At 35.1% G+C, this 24,649-nt stretch overlaps 2 protein-coding genes across 2 annotated transcripts; both read left to right on the top strand.

Moving 5' to 3' along the window:
* Positions 1 to 6,190: 6,190 nt before the first annotated feature.
* On the top strand, positions 6,191 to 16,540 carry LOC118262209 (gustatory receptor for sugar taste 64a-like). The gene is made up of 8 exons (XM_035573391.2): positions 6,191 to 6,362; positions 7,487 to 7,696; positions 8,163 to 8,267; positions 8,598 to 8,782; positions 12,892 to 13,055; positions 14,246 to 14,414; positions 15,075 to 15,164; positions 16,407 to 16,540. The coding sequence occupies exons 1-8, from the start codon at positions 6,191 to 6,193 to the stop codon at positions 16,512 to 16,514; spliced, it is 1,203 nt and encodes a 400-aa protein (XP_035429284.2). The 3' UTR covers positions 16,515 to 16,540.
* A 1,444-nt stretch (positions 16,541 to 17,984) lies between these two features.
* Positions 17,985 to 23,712, top strand: LOC118262210 (gustatory receptor for sugar taste 64a-like). Its single transcript, XM_035573392.2, has 9 exons — positions 17,985 to 18,056; positions 18,561 to 18,747; positions 19,250 to 19,462; positions 19,785 to 19,889; positions 20,315 to 20,499; positions 21,106 to 21,269; positions 21,912 to 22,080; positions 22,749 to 22,838; positions 23,602 to 23,712. Exons 1-9 carry the CDS (start codon positions 17,985 to 17,987, stop codon positions 23,710 to 23,712), a joined length of 1,296 nt encoding a protein of 431 aa, XP_035429285.2.
* The last annotated feature ends 937 nt before the right edge of the window (positions 23,713 to 24,649 follow it).

The raw sequence follows: 24,649 nt of genomic DNA, 5'->3' as shown, positions 1-24,649 counted from the left end.
GAGAATAAACGTTATTTTCGAATTATATTTTGTTTTATTACTGAGTGATTTCTTCATTAATCTAGTGGTCTAGACTTTGATGCTATACGCAAGATATTCATTAAAATTTTTAACTCTTTCATATCATTGTTAAGCAACAATGCACGTCCGACTAGGGGACTTACTCTTAAATCCAATTCCGATTGATATATGAACATAAGATACATTTTATATAAGTTTAATATTAAGTATTAATATTCAATATGGTTGCATGTATATTGAATGAACTAAAATTTATTAAGTTTGGCTTTATATTCTGTACTCTGAATACTATTCTAAAACCTATGATTTAATAATTATTGAGATTTCATCGGATTGAAATTGAATTCATATTGAGATTAGTTTCTAGAGTAATCTACATGCGCATCCATAAAATAATAGTTGGACTTCCTAAACAAAGAAAAGTTATTACGATTACACTTTTACTTAGGCACTATTACAACAAGGTTTAACATCAATTTGGCACGATTATTCGATTTAGTTCAACCAATTAAGTTATGCCAATATAATGTGGGTTGATATTAGTGAGCTAATAATAGTAGAAGGATAATATCAGTCAGATCGTCAATATTATTTAATAAACCAGGGATTAACATTGAACTTTAACCTTTGATTGATCCTGCATTAATAAACGACGCCAGCGAGAACAGCAGAGATAGCAACATATGTGTTTTTTTTTAAGGGCAGAAAATATCACTCTAAGGCGAGGTGAACGGGAGTGTCAGACTTTTATTGAGTAAAAATCATCCCGTTCCTGCTCCTGTTTTTCGAACCGAAGCCCCAATAAATCCCTAGACAGTCCGCAGCCCCGGTTTTTTATGAGTTAAGCCGGTAAATGAGCAAGCCGATCTCTAAACTTGATGGCAAGCAATCGCCGCCGCCCATTGACACTCGAAACACCAAACGCATTACAAGTGCATTGTCGACCTTTTGGGACAGGTTAGGAATTTGAGAATTGTTGAAGATTTGGAGATTACGGGTAATTGGGTATCCGGTAACTTCACTCACACGACGAAACACAACGCAAGCGTAACATCGACCTACCCTCACATCTTTTGCAAACAATTTTGCTTTTACTAACAAAATTACAAGAATTTACGTAAACTTTTTAACTCCCATACTAAAATATGTAAAAAAAACTTCGTAATTAAATTCATTACGCATTCTCCTGATGCCATTATGTTGTGAACAGCTTTCATGTTCACAGCGAGGGATGAAGTGTGGGATCACAAGTTTTGGGCCAAAGTTTTATGGCGTTTCATTATAAGGGTTACTTCATAACATGGCCGGAATAGAACTAGAGTTTAGCTAGTTGTTAGGACTGATGAATGATGCGGTAAAGGATAATGTATGTAATTGGGATTTTAGGATGTCAATTTGTAATAAAATTTTATACTATTATAAATCCTGACAAAGTGATCTATTATAGAAAACATTAACTTTAAGTAATTTATTTCAGTAGGTGAATTTGAAAACATAAAATACATTATACTTTTGCGGCGACACGTGACAAGTGATATCAGAAGTCGCACACGGACGATCGATGAGTAAATCAACGGATGACGTCAAAAAATCTACATCTCATCATCATGAAGTTTACGTGCAAATACACACGGATAGAAAATCTCAAAGATCAACAGTTGGGCAAAAAGCTAGCCAAGCACGACCACCTCACCTGATACGACCAGGATTCTCTTTTTCTTAGCAAGCTATTATTGTTGTTCACTTTATTACAGTATCGGATGAATTTAAAATACATGCTAATACGTCATCTTCAAAACCGACGATACAAAAGTCATCTATCTAGTTGGTACGTCGAAAATCATCTACAAAAACCCATAAAAAAGCAAAAACATAACCCAAATTACTATGCACGACCCCTAACAGAGAACTATTCTAAACTGCCCAGGTCAACATATTTGTGCGTCTCACTAATCCATACAGCAAACTTCGGAACAGGAAGCTACGCAACACATATGAATACAGATTGGGAACAAAATAACGAAATAGGGCTCCACAACTGTTTGTAACATAGTAGCCCTTAACTTTTTGAAGGGTTTAAATGAAACAATGTTTCGGTTGCAAATTGTTTGGCTGTAACTCAATGTATTCAGTCAGGATGTTATTCTGGACATGTTGGCTGAGTTGGGGTTGAGACTGAGGAAAATAAATACCTAAATTCAATTTAAGGTGCCTTTGGAGCTGCGGTAGACCTGAAGGTTTACCAAGGCTCAAAGAGCAGGAGAAGGTACGGGTTTGTTTTTAGTCAGTAAGAGTCTGACACTCCCTCTTGCTTTGCTGTGCACATTGCGGCAATGTACACCCACTTATCACTATTTGTGTTATAAGTCCCATGTAATAGGGGGTGAGTCTATTGCCTTGTACTGCCGTGGGTACAATTCCAGACTCCGTGCTACCATTGAGAAATTTTTGAAAATCCGAAAAAAGCCCAGTTATTACTTTACCTGACCTGTGAATCGAACCCGAGACCCCGGCAGTCGCACTTGCGACCACTCGACTAACGAAGCAGTCACAAAATATTTTACAGGTAAAATGTCATTTGAAACTTGGTTAAAACTGTGTTAAGTTGCAATATAAATTCTGTGGGTCAGTTTATGGGTGACAAAGGGGCCAATTTCACACTCAATATATAGGGTCCAGGGGAACCCACAATTTTCCTTCTGGGCCCTGATTCGAGGGGAGTCTAATGACGGATAAACCATACGTGTTTACTGGGGCATAAATATAAATTGCCACTTCTAACTGTTACTGTTGTGATTCTTGTGTTGTCTGCTATGTTTTGGATACAAGTTGTTGTGTTATTTCGTGTTTTGTTTTGTTATTTGTTTTACAATGGTGGGAAGTGGTTTACACACTATTATAGATGTTGATTAAAAAAAAAAAGATTTATTTATAAGTGTTCTCTGCCGTTGTGAACAAAAACTATATGAATTATTATGTTTTTCGGCTTACTCGCGTAGTTATTTGACGAGGAACGATTCGACTAGTTTCAAGCCAAGCGACCAACGACGCGACGTCGAAAATATACTTAATAATTAATTTAGTATTGAGTATAAACAAAAACTATAATAAGATATCCACAATAATGAAAGCTTAATCGAGATTTCTAGTTCATCTCATGAAAAATAGTAAAAAGATTAACTTAAATGGTCAACCTTTCACACATACATTGGAGAAAATATCATATTCAGTCAATATCTTTAACACAGTCCCTATAAACATTAAAAAGGAAAATCATACTACATACAATCCAAAAACATTAAAATCATCGCCTCGGAAAATCGCATTGGAAAGCTTTTAAACTGATTCCAATTAATTCGTAAACGTCCAGCTGGGTGAAATGTCGGCCATATTAAGTGTCCAGAGAATCAGAAAATTAGGTTAATAGTGCCTGGCATGGCAATAGAGTCTGCCAGGCGTATGGCAATGGATTGTGCCAGGCACACGACAACAGATTGCATGTAATTAGGAGTCTTGCAAATGATGGGAACTAATGCATTTATTTCGAGAGAAAGATGATTAATGAGTGGAATTACTCGAGTCTTTATTTTAAGGAAGAATTTTGTGAAGAGTGGAAATTAATTGCATTTTTTGGTTAGAGGTTAATATAATTGTGTATAGTTTCGTAGTGGCTTAATCAATTTTGAAATAATATGTAGCTTTTAATGATATTTTTTGTTTACGAATATATAATAGAAGTAACTGTTCAGGAAATATACCTAATTATTAGGATTATTGCCCAAAATATACCTAAATGAAATAAACCTATGTATATCCTAATAAATAAATACATATTTTTTGTCACAATGCCTTTGTAACCTACACGGTTAACCTAAATAACCCTAAAAAGTAAATACATAATACCTGATATAATTTACACTAATCTTTCCACAGCATTAAATCTAAAGCCAGAAAAAACAAAATACATATACCATACCATTCCTTAAGAAAATGAGATCATTCTTTAAATATATGACTTCTATATTTATTCTAGAAAACTCTGACGGTTAACAAGGAAAAGTAATGTTAACAATAAGAGTCATTTTAACTCAGCAAGGTTTGGAAACAAGTTGGCTCGTTATATGAATTTATGGCCTTTGAAAATTAAAACTACAGTCAAAAATATACGCTACTTAGGTTTTATTACGAAGGCGGTTCTAAATTATACGGTAAAATACCTGTGCGGGCTTAAGATTTAGTGCTTTAGGTTTTTACCCACGAATTCATCTATTTAGACTTGGGAAGGAAAGTTCCAAACTATAATAAATGTTTACGTCACTGCGGAAATATTAATTGCTTGTTAAAATGCTTGAACGAAACTTTTTTTTGTATTATAGGTTTAACTTACTAAAACAACGAACGCAACAAATTAGTGGGGCCGGGGCCTTAGGGTGTTTTTTAGCAGAGATGTACTATGTAGCAGATGTAGCTATGCCAGGAAGATGACGAAGACTCGAGTATACAATGTATCGATAATGGGAAAGCCATCCGTAACATGCATCTTTCCTTATAAAATATATAGCTTAGCTGAGTCCGTTTCTACCAGTGCTATGCTCTGTGTACCAATGAATATGATTGAATAGCAAATCTCTGGTGGAAAAGCAGCCTAAAGGGTGTTGTCTTGTAAAAAATATTGTGCAGTCAATTGACTCACTATTTTTATTTTCTATTTAGTATGTGTACTCAGTGAGTCATTAAGCCGTTATTATTGGTTCGATCTCTCATGATTGATAACAATGAATTGGACGATCGGATCGCGTGTTGTTGTTTTGCAAATAATTCAGAACCAGCTTAACTTGATCCCTGCTTTATTTCACACCCTAATATTGCACGAAAAGTTGGTTTTTTGACTGTCTTCTTTATGTAATCAAAGTTAATAATATGAAACTGATTGCATCGCCATTATCTTGTTGATAAAAGAACTGCAAATATTTAAGAAATAGATGACTATGGACATTTCATTTAATTGTATTGAAATAAACTGGTCGTTTCAAAGTTATTGGACAAACTAAAATAATTAACATTTCAAGCATGACTTAAATTTTATTTTAAGGGAAATAAATATTTTCTCAGCTCCTTGGTTCCCTACCACTAAATAATTAATATTGCACAATTATATTTTTTTTCTATAGTAACAGTTTTAACCTAATATGTTACAGACATTTTGACGTGATTATGTAACAAAAATACAAACAAACATTCACATTTGTAATACTAGTAAGATAATCCTACAAATATGGTATAAAATTTAAATATTTTGATAACGTTAAAAGTATTTTCACCGCTGCAAAAATTGAATAAAATTCCAACTACTTTCGTATATAAAATATATATGTATATCGTTTCAAAAAATTACTCATACCCTGCGAGAGCTCAACTAAAACTGGTCACTACAACTAATAATCTCTTGGCAAATAGAATAGAAAAACTACAATATCGACGATCAAATAATATTTTTTTACACGATAGCTTTACTTAGCTATTGAAATAGTACTTATTGAATATGAGTACGTTAACTGATTTGTAATTTATACTCTTAAAATGTCAAAGGCGAATTACGGACAGTTTTTACGAAATACCAATTTAATTTTGCCGAAGCAACCGAATCATGATGTAAGTGCCTTTATAATTATATTTATTTTTTATTTTGAACTTCAAATAGGTTAATATCATCAGCCTGTGACGGTGATACTGCTGGCGAAGGCATAGGCCATGTATTAAAAAAAAAAAGTAGAAAAACTAGATTATAATTTTGCCATGCCATTTTGTTCCATGTACCATGTTACTAAGATGTAATAGCTAAGCTGTAAAACTATGTGACCGTTTCCACTGATACTAAGCTAAGTAGCTACGCGAGGAAGATGCTCAATGCTTCCCCTGATCGCTTCCCTGCTATCGAGGGAAAGCAATCCATAGCACATATTCATAGCCCGCATACATACCACGCATCTTTCCGTATAAAAAAATAGCTTACCTGAGTCTGTTTCCACCAGTACTCAGCTATATGTAGGTACCAATGAATATGATTGGTGGAAGCCAAACGCATTCACAGCAACGTAGTATACTACACTCTGGTGGAGAGGCATCCTTAGTCACACGTTTAATTTTCATACAGGAGTTCTTAATAGCAATGGAGAATGTTTTCCGATGGTCTTGTCTGATCGGCGTGCTTGGGGCAAAGAAATGGATCTGCTATGTTTGGAGTGCCTTCATATTGATTGTTTTACTGGTGATGGAAAGCCAAGCCATCTGGAAGGTCATCAAAGCACTTGGTGGGTGGGCTATCGATACTGCCGGACAGAGTAAGTTGTTTATTATTATTCTGATAGAAATGGATGATGATGTGAAACTATCTTCTTTATACAATGTGATAGGGGCGAGACTTCTAACCCGTTAAGGCTGAGTTCTACACCTAATTTTATCGACAAAAGTCGGGGGTCGAAGTGGTCGAATCCCCTCCCCCTAAAAGTTATGGCTATTTTAATGTTCTTTTTACTTTTTTTAATATCAAAGGTTGTATGCGTCGTAGAAACAAAAAAAAAACGACTATCGGTACCTAATAACCTTGGCTAACTAATTCATTACTTTTTTCATATGTTTGATAATGTTTTGGTGAGAAAAAAAATCATTTGTGAATTATTTTTACCGAAAAAATCACTATTTTTCAATATTTTTAATTAGGGGTTCAACCCCCCATATTATTATTTTTGTCATTAAAATTAGATGTAGTACTCAGCCTTAACGGGTTAGAAGTCCCACGCCTATCACATTGTATATATAATTCTTCTGTAAGTGTGTATGTCACTGAACTTCTCTTAAACGACTGGACCGATATTGATGAATTTTTTTGTGTGTATTCAAGGGGATCTGAGAATGGTTTAGATTCACAATTTTGTCCGCTGGACAATGTTTTTTTTAATTAATTTTTAATTTATTAGTAGTTGTTGATTTTGGAATGTTTTACATAGGGTCCGACAAATTTTCAAATTAAAGACGTATAGACAGGACAACGTCTGTCGGGTCCGCTAGTATTTTTATAATAATTATCGTGAGACATACAAAATTAACTAAAAATCACGGTTTACACACATACATTAATGGAGAAAAGCTCTACTAGTTTCGAGTCACAGAGGGACTCTTCATCATGAGCAGCGTGCGCAGACGCGGCGACGGTGATGTCGCGCAGTATATGTACATACTAGGAGTAGGAGTAGGCTGCGTGACGAAACACCGAGGTGTTACAAGTGCGTTGCTGGCTTTTGGGGGTTAGGAATTTAAGAGATGTTGGGGAAAAGTAGATTGGAAAGATTGGGAGGGCGAACACAACGAAACACATCGCAAGCGGTAGCACGTCGGTTTACTATGAAACCGTGGTATCAACATGTTTCATGTTTTTTTTTTAAATTTACTCACTTGTTTATTCCAGGAAGCGTAACAGCACGGCTAGCTGGAACCATCTTCTACACTATAGCCATTATATCCTTGATCCTAGCCTCAAAACTCTTCAGGTCTTGGGGGCAACTGTCAGCAGTGTGGGTCAGAGTAGAACGGGTCATGGCAGTGAAGGTCCCAAGCGATGGAACTTTGAAGAGGAGAATGTATTTAACTATTGGATTTATGACAGTTTGTGCGTTATGTAAGCGTTTTATAATAAACATTGATAGAAACACGATTGAAAAGGCTTTAAGCTTCGATCGATTTTTGTTTTTAGGAACGATTTTGTGCATAATATAATATCTATTAATATTCGATATATATTAATAAACTCTTGTACAGAAAGCGTCTTGAATAACTCCTGTCTATCCTACAAATTATGCATACGCATAATATGTTTACTTGTATAAACAAGTAAAAATTGTATCAATAATTGTTACTTTTATTACAACTATAGTAAGACATAGGTTTTAAATTAATTAAAAACCATGGTTTACTCACGTACAGGAATGGAGAAAAGCTCAACTAGTTTCGAGTCACAGAGAGACTCTTCATCATGAGCAGCGTGCGCAAACGCGCCGACAGTAGACTGAGCTTTTTTCCATTAATGTACGTGAGTAAACCGTGATTTTTAATTAATCTATTATAATTTTTTGTTCTGATTACAGTGGAACATTTACTAAGCATCGTCTCAGCCATTGGACTGGATTGTCCACCGAATTTGATTATGAAAAGATATATTCTGATATCGCATGGCTTTATGATACTGAGACGTAAGTAACCATTTTACAAAATTATGTTATTACGGTTCCTACTCAAGCATAACTCTTTTCTTATGTTCTACTGACTTAACGCCTTAACTAACAGTCGTTGAAAATTGACTTAGAAAACTACTAACATATCCATAGCTAAACGAATTTGTCAGCGTTTTTATACAGTGGCCAGCTCCAAGTCAACCAACTCCAATCATTTTATTTTCGTTGTAATTTGGGTTTTATATAAAAAAGTATAAAGTTTAAAATCTAATACAACGATTTGGCAGCAAGGAGCAGTTTGTCCTGCTGGTCAATTTGTAATACAGTAGCAGATCATTTTTCTTTCAGATGAATACTCAGATTGGTTCCCTATACCTCTAGCTTTTATGAGTACAATAGCTACGATGCTGTGGAATTTCCAAGACCAGCTGATTGTTCTCATCAGTATGGGATTGACTTCAAGATATAGCAGACTAAACCAGTGTCTAGCCAAAATATGTGCGCTGGAAAAGAAGCAGATGGATTCTGATCAAGTAAGTCGGTAAAGCACCACGGTTTCATGGTGGATATCCCTCCAACTATAGGTACATTACACACGAAGCGCTTCGTTTCAAGTTTCCTTGTGTAAACTGCTAGGGAGTGGAATTCTTTGCCTGAGTTTGTGTTACCTTATGTATATAACCTATGTGTCTTTAAGGTTAAGTGAATAGGTTGCTTATGGGCAGACGTACGGCATCGTAGGCCGCATCATCAACTACCACCTAGCGAGATGGTGGCTAAACGTAATAAGGAACTAAAAGTAATATGGATATTAAATAAAAAAATTGGCAGAGAGATTCCACCAAATGTATACCAGGATTGTCATACTATGTATTTACATTGTTTTATTGTGTTTATTTACAGTACAGAAAGTAACAGAGCTCTGAATAAAAAAAAAACATATCTATAAATAATCTCTCGGATCAAGATAGTAATCCGAGCCAATTAGGCACAGACAATTATGTAAGACGTCCCATTAAAATCGTACCTTCGACCTGAGACAAAGAACCCGCCCACGCTTCCACCTAATTTAGTCATCTTGTCCTATGACCATTATAAGTGTACCCAAAGCCACGTTACCGATGTTCCCATTACTGATTCAGATATAATCAACTATTGTTAATTAAAATCAAACGATGTCAAGGGACCCTTTCGTATGATGGTTTGCAATGCTAAAATTAATTTTGGTAGCTCTTTAAAGATGTTACTTTGGATCAGGACCTTTGTCCCTTGAGAGAATTGTTTTGTAATATCAATATATTTTGAACGTATTTGTTATTTTAGTACTAGTTAATAAACTGACCTTATAGCATTTCTCTATTACATTTAGGTAAAATATGGTATATGACTAATTTTTATTTGAATGTCCGCCTTGTAGATTATTTTAAAATATTTGACACGTATTTTATTTTATTAGGTAAATGAAGGTTTATTAGGTTGATTTGAAATAGCGCGTGACGTCACTTCTAGGTACGTTTTATACGTATAAATGACGTATTTGCTCCCACTCCTAAACTTTGTTTCTTTAGTAAGTATTGTTTTCTTATTATGATAAAATACAAAAATACGAGTCTAATATTTTTCCATTACCTAACTGACGGACTGAATAGATTTTTAATTTTCATACCCTGTCATCATCCCTATTGTGAGGACTGCTCATCACCTATAGCTACTTTTGTACTTATCCATAGTTAGTTCTTGTATTGAACATACTTTACATGATATACGAGTACTAATGTAAGAATTCTGAAGGCACGTACAATCAAAACTGATATTTCATTTTTATTTCCAACTATTATAATAGTCACAAGACTTTAAACGACAGGGGCGCCACCTGGGCACTGCAAATTGCAGACATTAAAAGCATAATGCAATTTGCACGCAGCGAGCAAAGCATTAACAACAAAACGAATAAATTGGAAAATGAAGTAGCATTAAGAACTCTCTATTAGACGTGCCAAAAGGTATTTAGTACTAAATCGATCTATTAGACTAAATTAAGCGGTTACATAGTTCCTCGGTTGAACATAATATTCCATGACATACAATTACTTAATGTAAGAATACTGAAGGCACGTACAATCAAAACTGATATTTCATTTTTGTTTTCCACTATTATAATAGTCACAAGACTTTAAACGACAGGAGCGCCACCTGGGCACTGCAAATTGCAGACATTAAAAGCATAATGCAATTTGCACGCAGCGAGCAAAGCATTAACAACAAAACGAACAAATTGGAAAATGAAGTAACATTAAGAACTCTCTATTAGACGTGCCAAAAAGTATTTAGTACTAAATCGATCTATTAGACTAAATTAAGCGGTTCGGATGAATATCGTGGATTTAGGTAATAAATGCTGCTACTTATCACCCGACGCCCTTAATGGGGCGTTCCGTGACAAATACTTTCTCTGAGCTCACCAGCTGCATTTTGCAAACTAAGACGTAGTTGGTTCAACGTTTAGGTAGAATGTTAGGTAATCTGGGTGAATTAGGGATACCTGAAGTATTTGAGAAGTGTTTTAGGTGTTGTAATGGTGTAATTTGGTGAAATACTATTCGGTTTTGGTGTTTTTATCAAAGTTCAGATATAAACAGTAGAGATATTTGGAGCTGCGGACTACTTAGTGGGTTTACCGTGGCTCCGGCTCGAAAATCAGAAGTAAGAACAGGGTGGTTTCAGTAAGAGAGAGAGAGTAGTAGTAGTAGTAGTAGGTAGTCAGAGTCTGACTTCCTCTTGTCTCGCCTAAGGCGAGAGAAGTCATTGGATGATTTTCCCCCCTTAAAAAAACTTATGTTTATTACCTGCTCAATAATTCGTAATTTATTCAACTGAACTTTTCTTGGGTTGGTACTTCATAGCATAAAATTTAAAATAACATGAAAAGAAAAATAAAAGCAAAAATACTTATTTATTTTCTTTAGCATTATTAAAGTGCTTGTAAATGATAAAAAACAGTTGTGGCGGGGTTTACAATAGGCACGCATGTAATTTTGATATATTATTACCTCCAAATACATAACTTTAATCAATAATTCTACATATACAGTGAAATCTGCCTCAAGTTACACATGAACAATATCATAATCGAAACTTATAGGGCTCCTGGGAAATTAAAGCAACCGGGTCTAGATTGAACGAGTTCTAGCTTTCGAACGTGAACCTATTGCTTGAGTTCTTGAGAGACAATAAAAAAATATAAGGACTTATTTGGGCAATTTATACGACTGTTAGCAGCAACAAAACCACCTTGGGGACTAAGGCCTAAAGGCCTAAGTGAGATGATTTTGGTATTTTAGATGGCTGCCTGAGGGGGTCAGATGTCTGACGTAATAGCTGAGAGTAGCATTAGTGTAGTGTTATATGCGTATCGAGAAAAAGAAGCAGGCCAAATGCGCGCTGGGTATACGAGGTTATAAAACAAGCAGGCACACACTGGATGCAAGTAGCCGAAGATAGAGAAAAATTGTCAACTTTGGAGGAGAGGGGTTCATATCCCCATAAATACAAAACACAATAAAATAAAGTATCTAAATAAATAATTAATGCATGCATAATGTTTTCAACGTTTATTTTTCATTTTTATGTTGTCTTCTTTAATTTTAAATTGTAAAGCAAGAAATAAAAGGCTTTTTTATTTTTATTTTATTTTATTTATTTTATATGCGTGTCGAAGCCTGCCGAGTGTGGTGATTTCATAAGGGCAACTAGTGTTCCGGTCACAGGCAGTGGAGGAACACCGCGGTGGTTTTAGCCGGTAAGAGGCCCTTACGCTCCCCCGTCGTCCCCACAACGAAAGTCTTTGAGGTCTTTGAGGATTTCCATCACGATAAAAAAAGGTATATTTTGGTATTGAAAATTGTGGATGTAGGTTATGGTGACGGTTTCTAAGCTTTGTTGCAACTAAAACCAGTACGTTGCGACTCAAAATAGAAAACTGTTTTCAATAATTACGGCTTTTTAAATCGTTTTGGGATTCTGGTTTGGTAGAAAACTGTATGAATTTAGGCACATAAATTGGAAACCTGTACGTGGCAGTACCTAGATAAAATATAATTTGCCTGATTGATTTCCAAAATCCGAATAGAAGATAAATCTGAATTCCGTAATCCATATTAATGCTCGGTGTACGCCATTAAGCTCTCTCCAATTGGACTAATAGCATTATTGGCACAAAGACTGAAATGGGCTCTATAGAATTATAATCATTTTGACATTCATAATATCTTTCCGTGGTAATTATAAGTTGGCTGATTATAATTACACAAAAATGCGTGTCAAAATTAACCCTTTATACTGTCTTGCTTTATAGTTTACGTACTGATGATATGAGTTTAGAGGTAAAATGTCTTATATAAAAAGGGATCTCGGTTACGATACCCAGGTCAGACAAAGCGTTATTTTTTCACAGTTTTCTTAATAATAAGGAGTGTAGATTTCTGGTGTTCAGTGCAACAGTCTTTATCCAGATTAAGACTGATGAAGTGAAAGAAGAACGTAACATTAGTAGCAATTGGCTATCCATATCTCTGCCTACCCCTATGGGAGACATGTATTTATGTACTGTATACGTTAAGGTAAATATTTTACTCGATTACAGAAAACCGAAGCAACAAAAGTGTACACTTGGCGGAAACTGAGAGAAGCGTATGTGAAGCAAGCTATGTTAGTACGCAAGGTGGACGATGCTATTGGTGGCATCATCATACTATCGTGCTTCTGCAATTTTTATTTTATATGTCTCCAGTTGTTTCTGGGGATCACGTAAGTATCTGAATATTGAACTTCAAATCTTACTTTTTTAGTACATGAATCAAGAAAAACTTATCACAGTTTTAATATAAGGCAATATTACTGAAATCAAATAACCGAAAATTTAACATTACTTAGCTGAGGATCGAATTCAAGTCTCCTTTAAGACAAACAGGGCGCTTTTTATTGAAAAACCAATACAAAACTGAATTCAAATCGCAATACAAGTGATAATATCTGTCAATATTCTTCAAAATTGGGGCCCATTATTATAACCTCCATGCCAAACGAATACCAAACCTATACACCAATACATAAAGCCTATTTCCAATACGTATAACAAACATTTTCTACGGTACTTAATCTATCATTAGACCCGAGGAGTACAAGAAAAACATCGAAAGTGTTCACACAGTTGTAGTAAAAAGCGTAAGGCTTAGAACACATGTAGGTGCTGACATTAATCACCTCTGATTTACGGTGTGAACGTAAGTAATTCACGAACAAGTTCCACTAAGTCTAAGTACCAAGTTCAATGAAATACTGGCCTACGATTCTCTGGTGTAGACACTGGCTAAACTTGCTTTCGTATTCGGTTTTGTTTTCACAAATAATTAATCACCACCAAAGTTCTTTTATGTCCTTTTTTCCGGGTTATTTACTTACTTGGAGGTGATATAGAGTCTTGACCCGATTCGATGTTCAAGCAATTCCATGAGGTGGTTTTTAGTCAGTAAGAGTCTGACACTCCCATTTGCCTCGCCCTGGTGAGAGAAGTAATTAGATGATTTTCCCCCCTTAAAAAAATCCACTATTTACATAGACCGACTGTAATTTGTCTTTCATAAGTTAGGGATGATCCCATATTCGTAATCAATACATTCGTTTTTCGAGGGAACTGAGGACTAAAACAATAATAATGACACAATAACTCAAAATTTGGCGCCGTGCAACGTGTAGTAGGTTTGATTTTCGAACGGAGCATCGTGTAATCTACAAATCGTTATTTCGGGTCTGGATGTCATGTGTATGTGAACTTGTATATTTGTAAACGCCCCCACGATACAGGTTGAAAACCCGTGTAGGGCAACGTTTAAAAAAATGACTATAACAGATTTTTATGACCATCACATCCATGGTTTCATATCACCATCACTTAGTTCATGATCTATGTAACTAATCAATCAATATCTTGTTCACAGCCAAAGCAAATCAAGTGAGCCTCTCAGGACAGTGTACTACTTTACTTCTTTAGGCTGGTTATGCTTCAGAGTGATCATCGTCGTCCTCGCAGCCTCCAATATTAACGTGCACTCTCAGATAGCCCTCAACCACATCTACACTCACGACACTCTTTATTATAACGTTGAAGTAAGAACTTGAAAGTTGGTAAAATATTTTTTCTTGTCTGTTGTTTCACATAAGTGATGTTCGAATAGTCGGTATACTCCGTTTTTCGCCAGTGTTGTTATAGAAATACATTTGTTCAGCTGTGGACGTCTTTTGACTGATGATGATAATGATGATGATAGAGAGAATGCTTATTTTTAGATACCTGTTACATCTGGGGTCTTGGTACAAGTTTAGTTTAAGTTTCACGAGATCGAAATGACAGCCCGTTCGGCATTATGTACCCTTACTACGAATTTGCTTTACGTTTAATTTATTCGAGATTGGTTGGTTATTGGAGCCAACCGATCTCGTTAAACGTAAACCAAACTCGTACTAAGCCCTCTGACTATAAACTTATGACAAAAAAATTATAATAACAATGCTTTTGTCTCTAGTGTATTATAAACTGGACTTTCAGCAGTCGCAAATTATCGAGGAATCGCACAACAAATACAACATAGTTCCTCATTTACGTTCCTAAGCCAATTTTAAAATGTCACCTTTACCAACGCCGCCACACAAATCAGGCTCAAATTCAAACAATACAATACTAAAAGACATTTCCCAGTAGAAAAATCCAATAACACTACTGAGTAGTCCTGCTCACGACCACTTACGAAGCCACGATTCATCTTGCAGATGGGACGGCTTCAAGATCAACTCTCCAAGGATTACGTTGCTTTAAGCGGCAAAGGCTTCTTCTACTTGAGCAAAAGTATTTTGTTACAGGTCAAGTATCATTTTATTATTTACGAAGGAACTTTTAAAGTAAGGGTTGGTTTGATGTCTCTTGGTGGTTTAAAGAGAAGTGCTTGTTAAAAAGTAGTTGGTTGAGTGGTTGCATGTGCGGCTATAGGGCAAGGGGTCTTGGGTTGGTTCAATTCCCAAGTCAGACAGGGATTTTTTCAGTGTTTCGAAAATTTCTCAGGGGTAGCACGGAGTATAGAATTGTAACAACATATTACATTGGACTTATAATATAAATAGTCAAAAATGGGTGCATTACATATCGTTATGTTCCAGCCCTCCTTTCAGGGATAAAAGGCTTGAAGATACTTCTTTCCGCTTCTAAAAAAAGATGTGAATCAAATTATTTTATGATAAAGGCCAATGAATTCGAAGATGGATATTAAAAACCGAAATGTTTAAGATCAAAAATTTACTTTAAAGTCATTCACTACTATTTTGCCATAATATTTTTTTTTCTTCAGTTACTATTTATAGTTCATCATGGAAAAAAACGCTTAATTACTGAAAAGGATTTGAAAACATGAGCCTTCGGCCTCATAAACCCACGCCAAATAACATTAAAGCATTCATAGTCATTAAGAACCCATTTCTAGAATTCTTCGTCTAAACGAATTTTTTAGAAGCAATTAACTACTTCCACAAAACAAAATCAATTTTTTTGTTAGTGTGCACATTATATTTCAATGTGATATCCACTTAATACAAAGTTGTTTTAGGTAGACCTTTATGCCATGATACATTTGGAATCAATTCAAACTTGGTACTCGAGTGTACGATAGGGATGATCACGGGGTATAAAAATTAAAAATCTATTCAGACCGTCAGTTAGGTAATGAATAAATATTAGACACGTATTTTTTTATTTTGTCATATAAGATAACAATAGTTATATAAAACGGATCAAAGTTTAGGAGGAGGAGTAAATACGTCTTTTCTATGTATAAACCGTACCTAAAAGTGACGTCACGCAATATTTCAATTCAATTTATCTACAAAAGTATTTATTTACCCAAAAAATTGAAAATACGTGTCTAATGTTTTAAAATAATCTACAAGACGGACATTAAAATAAAAATTAGTCATATGTGTATTGTTGTAATGTGAATTTTTGAAAACCCCAAAGCTCAATAATAGGACTTTTTGGTAATCAGTTCTTAATACCTCAAGTAAATAGTAGTTCGTACCTCATGATAGTAATTAGTACCTCATGTATGTTTGCAGATGGCTGGTGCAATAATAACGTATGAACTGGTCCTGATACAGTTTGACGACAAAGGAACGGATGATGTTCAACTAAACTTGACTAAAAATGGTATCGGAGTAGATTAATGGCATCAATGACTATGCAGATTTGAAGGCTATGTTGTTTTATTTCTCCTCAATTCATTATTAATAAATTTTAATCTTAATTATTACATCATGTCTTTTATTTCTTTTATATTTTTATAGTGTAAGGTAAACCAGGAGACGAAACACCCGTATTGAAACGAAAGCGTGTTCAGCGCTTTGATTGGCCAACTTAAATGAACCAACCAATCCAACGTGCTCTCGTTTCGTTTTCGTTCGACGTAAAGTAAACTCGTAATAAGTGATGGTAAGCAATCAGCACAATCCTGGATACCCTCAACAACAGAAGAGATACAAGTAGGTTTAATTAAGGATTGGGAGGAGAGGAAAGATTAGACTTCTGATAACCATGACCACATGGCAAAAGACATAGCACGTCGGTTTTCTGTTAGCTCATGGTATCACTTCGATCGACCCGATCAATTCGTACCGAAGCATCCCATGTGAGTTATGTTTACCGATATGTAACTAGTATTAATTAGTACTAATTTAATTCGGAAAGGGCCTATTGTCTATTTTTCTGCCACGACACAAAGAAGTACTTGTTTCTGGTGACATTCTTAGACTATATTATCAAAGTTTAGCTTCTGCCCGCAGTTTCATCCGCATTTCCGTAGGATAAAAAGTGGTCTATGTGCTATTCCAGACCGTTATGTACCTCTGGTCTAAAATTCATCCCGATCCCTTCAGCCGTTTTGGCGTGATTGAGTAACAAACATACAATTATAGATGTTTTGTAAACCTATTAATATTTAATAATGTTATAACATAACATTTCATGACCTATGACACTAGTCTTCAAATTAAAGTTGATAACATTTCCATTTTAAATTATGCATAATGTCATCAAACAACACTAGCCTGTATGATTTCATGTTATTGATAAAAATGACTGGTTCGCGTGTTTTGTTTAGCAAATAATCATTGACCAGTTTCAATTGACCTGTAGGAAAATTGTGAAATAGCTTGTATACATAATATTTATTTAATAACTAGTTCATAACACGACATTCCTCATATTTGTGGAATAAAAGGCTTATAAATGAAAGTGTTACACGTAATATTGTGTTAATGCAATTTATTAATTTTTATGAATGTTATTTTAAAAAACAATTGCTAACGACTGGGTTAAGTAACCATTAAACGTTTCGTAAAGTCTGTACAAAATGACCGATCGGTTTTATACAACGATTTTTTCAAATTATAAACTCAACAAAATATATATTACGGAATCAACTTTTCAACATAAAGATATTTCTAAAGCTCAACTTAAACTGGTCGCTATACAAACATTTTGGTAGGTTTCCAACGAAAGCTAAATAGGAAATCAATTATGATTCTCTATCTAACAACATACTAGAACGCCATTAAAATTAAAAATGGCAACTGTTGATTTAACAAGAAACAAAGTAATCGATTTTGTTAAAATTATTGAACAGTATCCTTTAAAATATGTCTGGACAAGATTATAAACAGTTTTTGGGCAATAGCAAGCTGCTTCTACCGGAACAACCTGTGCATGATGTAAGTTTTTTTTAATATTTAAAACTTAGTAGACTTATTGCTGTTGGCACATCTACCTGTACACCTTTGGGTGGACGAATTGTAATGAACTTATCACCATAATCAGAGTCATTTAATTATTACTTAACTCGGTCCTTAGCAATTATTTTGGGAACAAAATCGTTACTAAGGAATATTTTAAGTAATCATTATCATTGCCGTCTCTGGGTACGGCAGATATCCAATCCATACTATCATTCGAATTATAGGTAACGGTATATTTTGAATTGGTAATATTACGTATTTCTTGTAAATAAGTGATTCTGAGATCTGTTATAGTGCTCATATAACAATTATGTGCTAAAAGGCTCGTGAATGATTGATCAAAAATTCTTTCAGCTAACAATTTTTAAATATTATTGCGTACCAGTGCCTAATTCAGTATCAATTTTTTTCTGTAACATAAGTATTATTGTTATGATTACATCAAGTTAAAAGATTGATTACAACCTTTTCTCCCATCAGGACTTCTTAGACGCAATGGAAAAGGTGTTCCACTGGTCCTGTATATTCGGTATATTTGGTTCGAAGAGGTATCTCAGTATATTGTGGAGTGCCCTCATCCTGGTGTCGTTGGTGGTTATCGAGTACTTGGCTATCTGGAAGGTCATTCGAGCACTGACTGGAGTGGCCCGGGACACGAGTGGACACCGTGAGTTTTATTTATTGATGATATATTGTTGTTTGAGATATAATGGTGTTTTGACTGCCTCAAGTTGTCGCAAGTAAGATTATTATGCAAGCATTACTGGGTTAGATATCCGAGTCGGGAAATAGTGTTTATCCTATTGTATATAAGAGGCCGGTATATAAGAATCAACAGAAAAACCATTGTGTCTCGCTAAGATCCACGTTTCGGCTCACAACGGGTTAAGGATTTTTCGCTTTTCCAAAAATATTTCAGTTATAAACACGAAGGCTGGAATTTGTCTGACATTGATCTTAAGCTAACCCCCTAATGAGAGTCATCATTTGTAAAAAATGGAGGATATTATTGCAGGTGTGCACGTTTGCCTATCTGAAAGATACCTAGACTATTTATACTAAAAGAATTAATTACTAAAAATTAACCAATAATAATTCCTTATTAATGCAGCACCAAATTCAATACAAAACTTTGTCTAAACCTAAAGTAATGCACAATTTTCTTTCAGGAAGCATAACAGCTCGGCTCGCAGGCACCATATTTTATTCAATATCTATAATGTCACTATTCGTTGCATCGAAACTGTGGTACTATTGGAGGAGTAGCATATCAGTATTGTGGGCTAAAGTGGAGCGATCAGTCGGTGTGAAGGTTCCTACTGATAACACGTTGAAACGACGAATGTATCTAGTTTTCGGATTAATGACTTTCTGTTCTATGTGTGAGTTGATTAGGTTTAAATTTCTTAATTACTTGTTTGTTTGTTTTTGATAAAGTGATGGTGCTTGATTTTGCTGGATATAAGATAATTTTGGTGTTTGTATGTTATTTAAAACATGTCAGTAACTGCTATAACAACCCTAGAAAGCAATGCTTGAGTAAGTGACAATATTGTATCCCCTAAATGGTGATTAATTTAAGTAGATCGTCTACCGGTCGAAGCCAGTAAGCGTTCACTACTAAAAAGGCTTACTTAGTCCCCGACCACACACATCTAAGCTACAAAAAAATTTAGAACTCCCTATCTATTTAAAATCTTTCAGTTGAACATGCTGTCAGTATGGTTGCATCAGTCGGACTAGACTGCCCACCGTCTTTAATAATGAAGCGATATGTGCTCGTCTCTCATGGATTCATTTTTATGGGACGTAAGTATTTATTCTGGTATAAACACATTACATTCGGGAAACATCGTTTGGTAGTAAACTATCTGACTTCTAGAACGACTATTAGTATAGGTTCTTGTTTTAATCTAAATCCAATCTAATGAAATAAAGTAATAATGACTCGAGTCTTCAATTAAAGACTTTTGAAATCTTCTATATCTCTATCTCTCTCACTCTCACTCTCACTCTCACTCTCACTCTCACTCTCACTCTCACTCTCACCCTCACTCTCACTCTCACTCCCACTCTCACTCTCACTCTCACTCTCACTCTCACTCTCACTCTCACTCTCATTCTCAATCTCACTCTCACTCTCACTTTCACGTTCACTCTCGCTCTCACTCTCTTCATCTCATTGTATCTCTTTTTCACACACATTTTCAATACAAAATAATCTCAAATTCCAGAGGACTACTCCGAATGGTTTGCAATGCCATTAATAATAATAAGTACGCTAGCCAGCCTGCTATGGAACTTCCAAGATCAGCTGATAGTCCTCATCAGCATTGGCCTAACATCTCGGTACTACAGGCTCAATGGCTACGTTGCTAAATTATGTGAGCTAGAAAAACATCAGACGGAGTTTAATAAGGTAAGGAGAGGAATAATTCATTAACTAGGCTTAAGCTAAGATGTGGTAAAAGTAACCTTATTTTAGGTACATTTGGTATGAATTTAGTTATGAGCTTGTCTTGTCGTCTTGTGTCTTGTTATCCAGTATTTTTGTTTTAATGAAGATTGTACTACGCTGTATGAGTAGTGGATTAGTATAGAGCAGTACTGTACTTAAACAACTACAATACGTAATGGACTTACACAATCTCTAAATTCTTTAGTCATATTTAAATCTCAGTTATTTAAAAGATTTGTCTAGAATAGAAGTCACGCAAATTATAATATAAAAAATAATATAAAAATAGGAAAAGGGGGGTAATTGGTCCTCCGGTAACCTCACTCACACAACGAAAGTTGTGTGAGTGAGGTTACCGACGTGAAACAACGCTTGCGTTGTGGAAACACAGCGTTGTTTCACGTCGGTTTTCTGTAAGGCCATGGTATCATTTCGGTCGAGCTGGACCATTCGTGCTGAATCATAAGCTCTCCCACACTTTACAAACCACACTAGGTTCTATACCAGGTATATAACCAAAAAAAATAAAATTAATACTCTTTGTTACAAACCATCTTATCATTCCAGAAATCCGAAGCCCTAAAAGTGTACACGTGGCGTAAAATCCGCGAGGCGTACGTTAAGCAAGCGATGCTAGTGCGGCGGATGGACGAAGCTCTCGGGGGCATCATCATGCTGTCCTGCTCTTGCAACTTCTACTTCATATGCTTGCAAATGTTCTTGGGAATTACGTAAGAATAATTATTTATTAATTTATTAATATCAGGTTACCTAATCTTGAGGAAGAAATAGACCAGTCATGAGTGGTATTATAGGGACAGGCTTGAGGATTTAATTTGGACTCATTCAATACTAACGTAATAATATTTCTAGTTTGACTTTTAATCATTCATTGTGGTATGAGAAAGAGCCATCAGACCACCAGTACCAAGCGGGTTACCGTGGCTCCGGTTCGAAAAGCAACGGGGCAACTAGTAATGGGGTGGATTTTAGTTAGTAAGAGTCTCACACTCCCCCTCCCCTAACCCAAGGCGGGAGAAGACATAATAATTATGATTCTCTCCTCTGAAAAAATGTGTTATGTCAAGTTGCGACAATCTTAGTAGCATATTTGTAAAAACATAAAACCATGATATTTTTGTAAGAAACTAACTTTTACAAGGTACAAGCCAGTGAGATATTTTTTAAGGAATTAACTTGTATAAGGTCAGTCATAAAAAACTGGCTGAAAAAATACGCTGACTGGACTAAGCTCAAGCAATCATACATGTATTGGCACTACAATAACCAAAAAACTTAAAACCAAGATAAATATGCACCTACAATATACATGTACCATATACCATATAATCTATAGTATCCTTATGTTCCAGCCAAGGTCTATCCACAGATACAATGACAGGAATATACTACGTGGTATCACTGGCCTGGCTGTGTATACGAGTGATAAGTGTCGTGCTCTCCGCGTCCGGCGTGAACACACACTCCAAGACTGCCCTCAAGTACCTCTATACTTATGAAACACAGTGCTATAATGTTGAAGTAAGTTTAAGTAGTACTGCTAACACGATAGTCTTAGTTTTACGTTGATGTGAGATTTGACATATTGCTTGAGTGACTTCATACAAAAATTATGTCACAGCTTTTGATCTCTAGAATAGTAGACAAAAGTATAAAGTGCACGTATTAAATGTGACACCCACTTTTCACTAATTTGTCATAAATCTCATGTAATTGAGTGAGCCTATTGCCATATAATCCCTCGCAAAATAGGGAAGAACGTACTCTTTTTAAAGGCCGGCAACGCACTTGTGACTCCTCTGGTGTTGCGGGTTTCTATCATCAGGTGACCCGTTTGCTTCTTTATCACCTATTCCATAAAAAATCTAAACTCCGTGCTACTTTTGATATTTGTTTTTTGGGAAATCAAAAACAATTCGAATTATCCTTTTACTCGATCCGGGTTTAGAACATGGGACCAAACTCAACACATGCATTTGCCATCACTCGCCCAATAAAGCAAATTTGACTCCAAAAAATTGTTACGATCATAACTTATTCCATTTGTACACAACTAAACTTACAAGACATTAATGCAATCATCCTGTAAACTACACAACAACCAAACTAGTGGCAAATGTAGCAAAACTTGTGGCTCGTTACCTTCATTTATTTACTTCACGTAACTACAATTAGAAGTTCGTTTCCAGGTAGAGAGGCTCCAAGACCAACTAACTAAAGATTACATCGCCCTCAGCGGAATGGGATTCTTCTATCTAAACAAAACTATTTTGTTACAGGTATTTACCAACAAACAATATCATACCCTATTTAATCAAGGTTAAAGCTGAAAATTCTGTAGCTAGACAATAAATTGCTAGTATTATTTTTGACGTTGAAGCAATTTCGACTTTGCTTTGTTGGGATAAGGTTGACAGTTAATGGGGTGATTATTATTATAGTGAGTGTTTGGGTCCTAAGTCTAGGTTTAGATAAATGTGTAAATTTTGTCGGTTCGTTGATTTATTAAGACATAGGTTTGTTCCGTTATTAGTAGTCGGTTGGAATAACAGTGTGTGGTGATTTGTGGCTTGCTCTGTTAGCTATTAAGCTTTGAATATATTAACGTATAAGGTCTTTGTCACAGGGCGCGATAAAGATTAATTTATTTATTTATTTTTCATTTTTGCAAATTGGCCTGTATAAACATTTGTGACACATTTGATGTATTTTAATGTTGTAAATTATTTCTGGAAAACTATCTAACACGTATCAAGGTATCAAATTAAATCCTGAAAATAGTCAAATTATAATTTGGAAATCTGGATAATATAATTTAATACAATTTCTGGAATTGTGCTTATAACTGAAATCCCTTCTATTGCAATGAGTCTAATAATATACATATGGTAAATAAAATACATTGTTTTAGCGCAGCTACAAAATATATTTTTCAAAGATAAAAATCATCTCTGTCGATTGACGAATCGATTTGGATGTCATCGAGGGAAGCCTAAGTTCAAGTAGTTCTTATAATACATATTACTTTACTTTTTTTTACAGATGGCCGGCGCAATAATAACTTATGAATTAATATTAATTCAATTTGATGGACAGGGACAAATAGATGCGAAAACTACTCCCAGTATTGAATTAAACGTGACCAATATATGAAACTGACGTTATTTTAATTATTTTTCTTACTTGAAACCCTGTTTTTAACTTTTTCCATTATGTTTCATACTGCCTAATTCTTTATTTTTGCTATAGTTTAGATAAAGCTAAACCATTTGTAAATTTGATTTAAGTCTCGACCAAAGATAATTGGCAGGAAAATCAATAAACATAGGTCTCCTCCTTAGGTTGACTTGACAATAAGTCATTGGGGAAGGCTTATATTCAGCAATGGACATCTTGTAGCTGATATGATGATGAAGAAGAAACTCAAATTCAATTAAGTATGATAGAGCCATGTTTCGGCGAATGGGTTGGCTCGACCGGAGTGATATCACGGCCTCACAGAAAACCGACGTGAAACAGCGCTTGCGTAGTGTTTCGTTGTGTGAGTGAGGTTACCGGAGGCCCAATTCCCCTCTTCCCAATCTTTCCAATCCCCAATTCCTCAATAACCCTTAAATTCCTAATCCCCAAAAGGCCGGCATCGCACTTGTAACGCCTCTGGTGTTTACCATCGGGTACCTACATCTGTTCGTTTACTGGTTTATACCATCTATAATCATCATCTATAGAGCTTTACAATATTGGATACTCGGATTAAAATAAATGTATTTTTTATTTAGTAAATAACACTAAATCATATAATTATGTTGAAACACACACATTACAAAACATTGCAATAAAATATATTAAAACTACGTAATTATGCATACTTGCATGTCACATTGGTGCAGTTATATCAGTACCTCATTACCTTCCAATCAGTGTAAACATATAAAAGATAGCATCAACATAATGAATCATAAATTATTCAAATTATGACATAAACACACTGAAATTACTTCAAAGTAGCATTTTTATTTGAAGGCACAACACCACCTGTATAACACAATAAATTTTCATTTCAAACTAAAATAACATAGAGTTGAAAATC

The sequence above is a fragment of the Spodoptera frugiperda genome, chromosome 12 (assembly GCF_023101765.2).
Source record: "Spodoptera frugiperda isolate SF20-4 chromosome 12, AGI-APGP_CSIRO_Sfru_2.0, whole genome shotgun sequence".
NCBI classification, from domain to species: Eukaryota; Metazoa; Arthropoda; class Insecta; order Lepidoptera; family Noctuidae; genus Spodoptera; species Spodoptera frugiperda.
Note: the sequence above shows the minus strand (reverse complement) of the source record. Positions and strands in the feature narration are given on the sequence as shown.